The sequence below is a fragment of the Phoca vitulina genome, unplaced genomic scaffold (genome assembly GCF_004348235.1).
Source record: "Phoca vitulina isolate PV1807 unplaced genomic scaffold, GSC_HSeal_1.0 scaffold4, whole genome shotgun sequence".
In the NCBI taxonomy this organism is placed as follows: Eukaryota; Metazoa; Chordata; class Mammalia; order Carnivora; family Phocidae; genus Phoca; species Phoca vitulina.
In genome coordinates, this window is record NW_022589707.1 from 63,507,644 (window position 1) to 63,519,358 (window position 11,715).

The window sequence follows — 11,715 nt, forward strand, 5'->3', positions numbered from 1 at the left end:
GGGGAAGAGAGACCTCAGGCTCAAGGATTTTGCTCCTGCTCTTCTGTCCTGGAGGAATTCAGCCCATGCAAAACTTCTCTTAAGATGTTTATTGGTATTAGAGACAGTAGGACCATTCTACCAACAAGCTCTTCCTCTGCTTGCCCTTTGGCTCTTTGGTTTTCAGGACACATTATGAGAAACCGGCCTCCATGGACTTGGTGGGGAGCTCAGCATAAATAAGATTTCAGGGGACCCAAAAATTTGCCTGGAATTATATATAGAATTTTCCAGGTGAGTAGTGTTCCACAGAGTGTTAGAGAGGGTCCTAATCTAGTCAGGACCTGACTGAGACTCTGAGCTCCTTGAGGGCAAAAACCCAGGTTACATGGAAGAGGTCAGCATAACCAAGATAATGTACAGAGGGGACTGAAATTGATAGACATTTCGGGTGCCCAGCTCACTTCAGTGGGCGCTGCATCACACGGATGGGGAAGCTGGTGGAGCTTCTCTGCTGCTTGTGTGTCGCTGGGCAATGGGCGGGTCTTCCTCATCCTTCACTAGTGCTGGCCACCTGCTAGGCACTCTGGAGGTGTTGGTGAAAGAACAGGAGGAGGATTTGAAGAACAGGATCACCTGGGGTTGGACTGGAAATGGAACTGAGGTTAGGGAAGCGTTCTGCCTACTTGATGATGAATCGGCTAGTTTGGGAACGGAGATTGCAGCTCCAGAGGTTCACCTTCCCCGCCTTTCACCTTCTGCCTGCACTGGAGTTGTCAGCCTGGAATAGAGTTTGGTACCAGAACTGAACCTAGAGGATGGTTCAGCCCTGGGGCAGAGTCCACAGCTGGCTGGTGATCTGGATAAGCTGGGCCTAGGTGTTAGCCCTTACTTGCCCCTTCCTTAATAAGGAAAACTTATTTCCTGGTTTAAAATGTGTTTCCTTTCTTGTTCCTTTTGTTGTTGTTTTGGTTTGGTCTTGATTTTAGAAATATGTCAGAAACTGTTACTATCATTTAGTAATTAGCCTTTTACCCCTGAACAAGGTAACCCCCTTCCATTCCTGACTCATCAGTAAGTAAACCTTGGGGTAGGGTAAAAAGTTCAGGTGATGTCGCTGACGATAGGACTACGTTGGCTGGCATTAGAAAAATCACTATCTAAATAAAGCTGTATACATACTACAGTAATAATAATATTTTTTAAAGGATGTGGGGTGGGTTGAAGAGAAGGCCTGGGGAGGTAACAGTCCACAGGCAACCCAAAAGCTGTTGCGTTTTCCTGAAGGGCAGTTTATACATTGAGCCCATATATAAGATGGCTATGTCTACATTTTGTTTAGTTCCCTTTTTTTAAAGATTTACTTTTTTTTTTTTTTAAGATTTTATTTATTTATTTGAGACAGAGAGAGAGACAGCGAGAGAGGAAACACAAGCAGGGGGAGTGGGAGAGGGAGAAGCAGGCCTCCTGTGGAGCAGGGAGCCCGATGCGGGGCTCGATCCCAGGACCCCAGGATCACGACCTGAGCCAAAGGCAGACGCCCAACGACTGAGCCACCCAGGCGCCCCTATTTTTTTATTTTTTTTAAGATTTTATTTATTTATCTGAGAGAGCGCAAAAGCAAGAGATCACAGAGGGAGAGGGAGAAGCAGACTTTCCAGTGAGCGGAGAGCCCGATGCAGGGCTCGATCCCAGGACCCTGACATCATGACCTGAGCCAAAGGCAGATGCTTAACTGACTGAGCCACCCAGGCGCCCCTTACTTATTTATTTGAGAAAGAGAGAGAGCATGAGCAGGAGGAGGGAGAGAGAGAATCTCAAACAGTCAGACTCCCCGCTGAGCACGGAGCCCCACGCAGGGCTCCATCCCATCACCGTGAGATCGTGATCTGAGCTGAAACCAAGAGGTGGCCGCTCAACCGCCTGAGCCACCCAGGCTGCCCGTAGTGCCCCTTGAAGTAGATATTCATTCTCTTTCTAGACATACTTAATTGATGGTGGTGAATAAATGTGTAACTGTGTAAACAGATTATTTTAAATGGACATGTTTTACGTGAATCAATGATTTTTTTTCTTCATCACAGAAGTGCTTAACATTTAATCCAGCCAAAAGGATATCCGCCTACAGCGCCCTGTCTCACCCATACTTCCACGACCTGGAGAGGTGCAAGGAGAACCTGGATGCCCATCTGCCTCCCAGCCAGAACAGCTCAGAGATGAATACAGCCTGAGGTGCCGGCCGCTGCCTTGAGCTGATCACCCGGAGAACACCCTTGGGGGCTAATGCCCCCCCACACCCTGAGTAAGCGCCAGCAGAGGTGCTGAGGATCACTGGCTGGGGATCTTCTAGTTGCCGTCTTCTGGACGGGCCCTGCTTCTCCATGGAAACCACCTCGTGTACTGTTTCGAAATCAATGCAAGAATGTTTGCAGCTTTATGTTTGTTCGTTTGTTTGTTTGTCTGTTTGTTTGTTTGTTTCAAGAACCTGGAAAGATTCCAGAAGAAGAGAAGCTGCTGACCAATTGTGCTGCCATTTCATTTTTCTAACCTTGAATGCTGCCAGTGTGAAGTGAGCAATCCAGGCACAGCTGAGTTATGATGTAATCTCCCTGCAGCTGCCCGAGCCTGATTCGGTACTTTTGAGTGAGAATGTGAGTGTGTGTGTGTGTGTGTGTGTGTGTGTGTGTGTGTGTGTGATTCTTGTTCTCTTAAAGTGTTACTTTCTGTAAACAACAAGAATAATTGAATTTTAAAGACTCAAAGTGACCTATAAATAACAGGTGTCTGTTGACTAAAGGTGATTTACCAGAATGGGCTTCTCAAATTAGAAAGTTAAGCCTATGTCCTCAGAATTTCATGGCCAAAAGCAGTAATTTGCTAGCAGTAAAAGGTTCACTATCTAGATGACGTTTTATACACACAACAAAAGGGAAAAAATGCTAGTATCTTTTAAGAGACCTGTTTTTTAAAGCACACATTCTATTTACTGTTCAAAAAGCTGAATTTACTCAATATAAGTCCATTTTAATCTGTATTATATGCTTTATTGTTTCTTTTGAAAAATACCCTATAAGCTTTTTCTTACTTGCTATAGATTTAGGGAGTGTACCTCAAATAGGTAAAATTGTCAAAAAAAAATTAGAGAAGGCCTTTATTTCCTGATTTGAAATCTATTTCCTTTTTGGGTTTTGTTGTTACTTTGTTTTGTTTTTGATTTTAGGAATTTGTCAGAAACTGTTTCCTGTTTTAGTGTGGAGAGTAGTTCTCTCTGACAAGAGACAAGAACACCATTTAAGTTTTCCCTATTACACTGTACTTTTTCTACCATGCACTGCCTTGTTTGCAAAGTATCCATCTTATCTATCCCCCAGGGCCTCTAATATATATTACTGCCTTTACATAACTAATAACAGATTGCTTAAGCTTTTCCCATGCACCTCCTGCTTGCTTGCTTTCAGTGAACCTTTTGTAAATAGTTAGATTCAGATTGTGGTTTATGGCTCCGATTTCGCTATCCTAACAGGGTCACCCCCCACCCCCCCCCCACCCCCGCCCCGTATGTTCTTGCTCTGATGCGATCTTCCTACCTGGCATTCATTGTTGTTACCTAGGCAGTGAGTAGAGGACCGGTTCTTCTCTATCACCAGCACATAGATTGCTTTAAACTGTTACTTAGTGTTCTACGATTTTTTTTTAGAATATATTGTCAGTGTAGAATCAGAGGGGAATGTCTTTAACTATTTTTTAGAAATATATATTTACTGTATAAAATGATCTTTTCTCCATCCCCCAGGCTGTGCTTGTTTCTAGTGCCTTGTGCATACTCCTCTCTCTGCAGAGCCAGCCTGCCCTGGGCATTGTGAACAGCTTTATTTTTTTTCTCTTGCCGTTTTCTCTACTGTTCCTTATATTCCAATGTCCTCTCTGCCTTCTATGTGGTTAGTGCTGAAAGACACAGTGATTAAGTATCTTTTTGGAAGTTTAGCTATCTTTGCTTTCTGACTCATGTTTTGAGTGCATGCAACAGTTAGACCGCGTTTAGAGTTAGGGTTTTCAAAGAATGAACATTGCTTCCCCCAGTAGAAAATGTTCCAGATGATGTTTATATATTGTCAGGCCTTCCTGAATTCTTCACAGCTCAATATTTCTTATACTACCATCTTGAACAAGAGTAAAATTAGGAGACTTTTCTCCTTGAAAGCTTTTTGGGGTGGGAATTACTCTTTTTTAATACATAATGTTGTTTAACATTTTTCTAACTCGGTAACTTGAAGAGCAGGAAGATTTGTCTAAAACCAGATACGAATGAGAAGATGGGCCATAAGAATGTTCTACGCTTTCTTCATTGTTGACAGCATTGATTATGTTTCGTCATCACTGTAAATGCTTGAGATATAATGAATCCAGAGAATTCGGGGCGATGTCTCCCCTGGAACAGTGAGTTCTGCCTTTCCTTTGATCGGGGGTCAAAATACAAAGATGTTTTTGCTGGGGCCTAGAAATTGAATTTTAAAACTTACTGCCCTGATTCGTCATGTGCTTTTTGGTTAGAGTGGACATAACTTGAGTTTCTGCTTTTTTAAGTTTTTCACAAGTTCTCCCAAGAAAAATGCAGCTGTTCTAAACTGGAATTTTTCAGCATTCTTGAGAATTTTAAACAAGTAGAGAGCTTCACTTTATTTCTAGCATATACTTTTGGGTCATTTCTCGGTAGTGTTTATGAAGAAAACTTAAAGCACAAACATTTCCGCATTGGATACTTGGCAGATTATCCTTGGAGAGGCAGAAGGAGGGGGCACCTCGGCCTCTCTGAACTTGAGTCTGACCCCAGCGCGCCCATCTGTAGTTCTTGTAGTTGAGTGGTTACCCTCTTGTTTTATGGCTTTTATATCCGGGCTCACCAGTTCTGAAATCCAGATCCCACACCAGCACCCTTGCCATTGGGGCACTGGGAAGCATATAGCAGCATAGCAATTTACTGAATACAGCTTATTCTTCTGTGACAGATGGTTTCAAACGTCTTTGCCAAAAGCAAAGGCGTGGTTAGCTGCAAAGGTCATACTGCCCCCAGGGTTATACTGAAGCCGCTTATAGCAGTAAAAATCTGGTGTCAGATTGAAAATCACATTTGAATCTCCTACCGAGGACTGGGGCTGGCGTGTGCCTGATAGTTTCTACATGGCAATTGTTCTAGGGGCCCAGGCAATGTGGGAACTGTTGTGCAGGCTGGAGTTGTAACAATCCCAGACACCTGTCCATTTCAGCATCATAAGCTATCATGGGGCAAAGGTAATAAGGCCCTAATCTTATAACCTTAAAAACACAATTTCCAAGAGCTTTTAAGAACCCAGTGCCTTGGCGCCTCCCACTTTGTCTCTCCTTTAAAGTGGATAGGAACCCAAGAAGCAAAGAACCTGTTTTGGACAAGAGCTCCAAGCCTTTTCATCCCTCTGTATTCTCATGATTTTCTCTCAGGACTCACACAGTAGGAATGGCACACTCTTCACTTAGCCCAAGGTGTCTTACTAAAAATAGTTCAAAATATTTACCTAAGACTAGAATCTCAGCCTTTTAGTTGTAAGTAAAAATGAAAATTTCAGAATGCACGGGCTATCTTAAAGAAAATTTGTACCCCTTACTAAAGATTTTATCGTTTGACTCCAGAATGTGGTACTATCCATCTTGATGAAAAAAAGCCTAAATAGTACCAAATATTTTGAACCTTAAATTATGTATTGCAATTGAGCTTTTAACTACAGCTGCTTCTCTTAAAAGCGGTGCCTATTAAAGTCGGTAATGGCAATCCTCATTCCTTTATAGAAATTAAAATCATGTAAGCTTCTAATTTAAACATATTAAAATTCTTCTCTTCAAAGAATTGCTTCTTTTAAATGACAACTGGACAATTTTTATGATAAGCACACAAGAGAATGTCTCACATTTTCCAAAAGCAGTCTTCTGTTGCATCGTTGGGTCCAGGAAAGAGTAATATAAAAAGTTAATAAGCCACTGTAATTACTTAATTGTGTTAGTACAGAAACTATAGAATATCTACCTTGGAAAGAAAATGTTGAGACATTATAAATTCTTAGGTATTGATAGAATTCAGGAGAATGCATGTTTTACATTGTGACACATAAAAACAGTGTCTCTATTTTGTAAAAATAAAGATGTGATGTGATTTCTAAATCTTTTAAAGTCCTAAAACAGTGGACAATGGATAGAGGAAATTCAGGAGAAAACGAAGGTATTCAAAGAAGGATAGTTTCAAAGTTAGATATATTCTGAAGGATGGATGGATGGATGTTAACAAATACATTGTAAGAATTTATATTAAAGTCACCTGGCAACTATGAAGTTGATACGTTCAAAAACATGTTTTTATGGAAAAGCTGTTCCAAGCAGTTGCCATTTCAGATGTCGGCCTTCACAAACTCAATCATCCGTACTCCTTATTTCATGGGAGGAAGCAGCAACGTGAAGCTACCGTCTTTATACAAGCCTAAGAATGGGTCACTGTAAAAGTATATATATATATATATATATATATATATATTAAATTTTAAAACGGCACAGATTTCCTGTGCCACCAGGATTTTTTGAAAAATTGTGAAGCCCAAATCATGTGCATCCAGTACATTCAGATGTATGATTAGAAACATAGCTACGTGCTCCTTCCCCACCGTGGGAAAGCTTGAGGCTACCAAAAGCCTGTCAGGCAATGTGAGCCCCCAGATCATTTGTTTTCCTCAAAAGCACAAGAAAATAGCGTTTTCATTTCTTACCAATGCAGTTTGCAACGTAGTTGTGTTACATACCTATATCTCAAGCATTTCTAACTTGTACTTTTTCAGAAAATAAACCAGAATATTCCTTTGGCCTTTTCTATCTTCTGATGTTTATATACAACAGGAAGGTAAAAGAGAAGGGGTCTGATTTTTAACTGTGTGGGTTTTTTTCTTCAATTAACTGTTTGTTTGTTTGTTTTAATGAAGTATGAATCAGCTTTTCAAAATGTTTTCTATTTCTTAGCATTCCCAGGGAGTTTAGATAAATGCATGAACTTCCATCGACCTATGGATGTTTCCCTGATACTGGTGCTCTGGCCTTCAAGAAGAAAACAGGAGCCTCTTGAAAATTAATACAGGCTTTTTTTCAAGCATCTACTTAAATATTAATACAGCAGGTTGAAGGTTATATGGTAGGGAAGGGAAACGATTTTTCTTGCAGATGTCAGTTTTAAATTTCACACTGTCCTCAGACATGGGTTTTCTTGTTTTATTCCAGTGTATTCCACAAGGTGGCGCTCTCAGGGGGGAGAAAAAAGTCTGAGCAAGGCTAAAGAGGTACTTCTCAAGACTTCATTCTAACTTTATTTTTCTGCACATATGTTACTCTTGCTTAGCACTTGTTTGTTGGGATGATTAAGAGTCTTCCTAACACTCTGTAACCTGGGTATTTTAGTTGTTCTCTAGGTTCTGAATAATTGTCTGCGAGTAAGTTGTTCTTGAGAATGGATAACACACCCATTTTGATCATTTAAGTGCATAAAGAGAGCCAAGACATTATATGTTTCAAGAAGCCTTTTTTTGTTGTTTTTTTTTTTTTTTTGAGGTACCTAATTACCTCACTCTCCTAGGGGTGCAGAAGTTACAAAGATGGACAGGCTTACTAGTTAAAAGGCAGCACTCATCTGTGACCAGGATAGTTTTGTTAGGAGTATAAAACCTCCAGTGGCCTCAGCCAAAATACCTATACCCCCGTCTGCTGTTTTCACATTTCCTACCATGATGGTCTTTAGACATTGACTAAAATCTTAAATCCTCATTTAAAAATCAGATGAGTAAAATAAGTAACATTGGTATTTAAGTAGGCAAAACTGGTTGTTTTGTTGTTGTTTTTTTTCTGAAGAAATGCCATGCTGAAACAGAGCCCTTAAATACCAAAAGACCTGGTCATGTTTTACATCTGTGTAATCACAAGTGTAAATTCACAAGAAATGCTAATTTTTAAAAATCCTGTCCAAGCATGTGAGCATGATAACTTAGGAGTATATTTACATAAATCTTTCATTTCTCCACTTGGGAAGTTCTTTGACTCTCTCTCTATATATATAGATCCATACACTCCTACGTTTTAATTCACAGGTCTGCTCAGAGACTGATCATCCCCCAGATGGTTTTAGTTAATTTTAGAAGTGGTTTTCCTCAGTAAGTGTTACAGAAATTTAGGAGGAAGGCAATGATAGTACTTTTCAGAGTTTCCTTAACACGGTGTAACAGAAGGCCGTTCATTCCTTCGGAGTGGCAGAAACTCGATAGTGCCTGCTTAACTTCCCTGCAGAGTAGCCGACAAGCAAGTCTCACGAATTCATTCTGAATCAAAATACCGCACACACTAGGGGCTGGCCAAAGCTCTCTGGGGACCCGTCGGCCTCATCCCTCTGCTTAAAACCCCACCGAAGTTGATTCTAATTTAAGCCCCTAAATGGAAGGCCGATTCAAACCTCGAGTTTGTTATCAGTTGGGCCAGTCTGAACTCTATTTGCTCGTGGCCAACACTTGACGCCCGCCTGAAAACCTTCTGGGTGCGCCGGCCCTTTGGCAGTAGAGTGGCAGTGGGCGGAGCTGGCTGGGACCCGCCCGCCGCTCACCTGGTGGTGCCTGAAACGTAGTACAGACCCGGCGGGATGCTGTCCGAGGTCCATGTGCCCTGCTGCTGTCTCAGAGGCATCTGTTCTGCAATCTTAGGAAGTGACATGTCCCTAGAAGCAAAACGGGTGTCTTCTGTGCATAAATAAGTACAACACAGTTCTTTGAAAGTTCGGGTATAAAGAGATGCTGCTCTGTATGAAGCGTCTACCAGGCATCTCTCAAGCTCTAAGCTCAGCTTTTTTTTTTTTTTTTAAGAGAAGATGTATAATTACAGGAAAGATTTTTTATTTTTTTATTTTCTATCATTCTACATATATGATGGCAAAAGATATGCGTGGAAAAGTTTTGTTTTGAAAATTTATTTTCTGCCTAGGCGAAAGCTCCTAACTTTCTAGTTTCTACTTTCTTCTTTCTCTTTTTTCTTTGTCAAATAGTTAAAGGTATGTAAGCCAATTATCTCACATAGTAGGGGATTTTCCTGTTTAGAGGACCTTTTGTGTGAATTGTTTCATCAAGCAAATAATCAACTCCTTCTCTACTTTAGGAGTTTGGATTGTCAAATGTAGGTTTCCTTAATAAAGGGGGCACATAACTACATATTGCAATAAAGAACCATGACTGTAGCACTAAAGGGCAAGCACAGAGCCACACAGTTACTTAATTTCTAACGCTCTGTGGTTTCTGGCCAGATTCCGTTGACATGCGTAGGTTACAGTCCTGAAGTTACCCACTGAACCCTTACCTTAAAAGTTTCTAATCTTAAGTTTTTTGAAATGCAATAATATGTATTAGCTAGCAATACTTCTGTGATCACCAGCAACTCCTACTTTAACCTTGAAGTCTCCGAATAATGAAAATAGATCCCAGCAGTAACACATTTCTTGAACGGCCCCCCCCCCAAGTACATTATATAGCTTCTCATTTTGGTCCTGTGTTTGCAACAACGGTGACTATTACAGTTCTTCACTTATTTTGTATTAATGTGTTTTACTATGACCAGTAGTAAATATATTAGTTAGTACATGGGATGAATAGCAGCAACTACCCCTAGAATCAGCACTTAACAAGGTGGGGAATTTCTATTTCAAGTTGTTCTACACTTGCATAAATTATTTCTATTATTATTCGTGTATGTTATTTATTTCTGAATCACACTAGTCCTGTGAAAGTACAGCTGAAAGGAGATGGCATTAGGATTTGCATTTAATGTTCATTATCATGGTCTCGATGGAGCGAAGTAAATTAAAATTAGACTAAGCCCCCAAATAAGCTGCATGCATTTTAACATGATGAGTAGAATTTAAGTCTGTAGGTGTAGTATTTTTGTGTCTAGATGTTTTATCATTATGTAAAGGAATTAAAGCAAAGGACTTTGTAGTTCTTTTGTCAAATATGCATATAGTATAGCGTGAAAATACAGCAAAAAAATTAAAACCAGATAGAAAGCATCAGATACTGCCTTAATTTAGGAACTCGGCCAGACGGCCGTCGGAGTAGATGCCCGGCAGAGACAGGTACCTGGGTGGTGCCTCCTCGTATCTGGCCTCGAGAAGAAGCTTCCTCCCTGCAATCTCGTACCCTCATAGGTGTCCTGTGCAGTAGTGGGAACAGGTAGTAACCGTTGCAAGGAGAACAGTGTGAGAGTTTTCTGTAGAAGCAAACCGTCAGCTTGTGCCTTGGGGCCTCCAGAATGTGTCAGATGGAGAAATTCAAGTTTCTGTGCTTCAAGCAACGTGTTTTTGTACAGAAGCAATTCAGTCTGGTAATAAACACAAGGACTGGATGTACAGTAATCAGCAGGGATGGTGACAACCAACAGTCCCCAACACCTCAGAAGCTTGTTGCATTTCTGGTATTTCAGGTTTGGATCTGAAGGTTAATTGGCAAGTGTTTGGTATAGAAGAGCAGTACGTGTTAAGAAAAGCACAATATCGGTTCCCGTAGAGTGCAGATTAGAACTAGAGGGTTTTATAGGATTACCATGTCAGAGATGTGTCAATGCATGTTTTCACTGTAAAATGTATTAGTGTAGTGTTTCTGCATTCCCATAGGGCTTAGGTAAAACTTTATTCTAGGTTTTCAGCAAGGCTGTCCTACCCAGTAAGCTTTTTTTTTTTTTTTTTTTTTGGAACTTTTATAGTAGAAAATGTGTTAAACGTAGGAAAAAAAAAAAAACCTTAATTTGGACATTTGACTTGTTGGTTTCTGTGTTTGAAATCACGGTTCTGGAGATGTAGAGATTGTGCATGCACATGTCAGATACTAATCTAGGCTGTGTGAACCAGCCCAGGATAACCAATGTCCTGCATCCTTCCTCCCTCCCGCCCCCATCCCAGCCTGTCTGTGTGGTGCTCTTTATCCTCTTCTGCCGCTCTTTGGGCGTCAGGGACACGATGAGAGGGAGGCTTTAGGCATCACGGGTGTGCCTGCTCAGGCTTGGCCACCACTATTACTTGACCTTTGGCTGGGCACAGAGTGTGCTCACAACACCCATCACAAATGCCCTCCAGCATGTTTGTGTGCATCATGATTTTAAAACCAAGTCATCCTACAGAGCATTCAATTTTGGCTGTGGTGCAAGGAGAGAAACTAAACAAGACTATAAACCACATTCCAGGCTGCTGTTTTCTATCCATCTACAGGCCATAGTTTTACTGTATTTCTTCATACTTGAAACTCATTCTGCTATTTTAATATCAGGGTACAGACTCATAAGGGTGCATGTTCCTTAAAGGTGCAAAATTACTCTCATTCCGTTTGCTCATATCGCTACAGAATGCTGTTTTGGTGCTTTGGATTGAGCAGGTCAAAGGAGCAGTGTGGAAATTCACTGCCTGGAACACAGTCTTACAAGAATGTTAGCAGATGGCTTGGTAGTAGATAGTGCTTCTGCTCTTTTCTCCATACACAAGGTTGAGAGTTACCACACTGGCCTGTCAGGTTCACCTGGGTATCCTTTGTCACAGAGTACAGAAACCCTGTGCTCTCCCCAAATGTGGGTGCGGTGCAGCTCTCTGAAAGCAGAGACCTTCCTATGTGCCGGATCATTTAGCCCCCAAAGAAGAATGGCCGTGGGTGTAGA

At 41.1% G+C, this 11,715-nt stretch overlaps 1 protein-coding gene across 1 annotated transcript in view; it reads left to right on the forward strand.

Moving 5' to 3' along the window:
• Positions 1 to 3,506, forward strand: part of CDK6 (cyclin dependent kinase 6) — a 226,415-nt gene extending 222,909 nt beyond the window's left edge. Inside the window, exon 8 of the mRNA XM_032402159.1 lies at positions 2,064 to 3,506. Coding sequence (XP_032258050.1) covers positions 2,064 to 2,210 — 147 coding nt within the window. The 3' untranslated portion in view covers positions 2,211 to 3,506. The remainder of the gene's footprint in view (positions 1 to 2,063) is intronic.
• Positions 3,507 to 11,715: the final 8,209 nt, after the last annotated feature.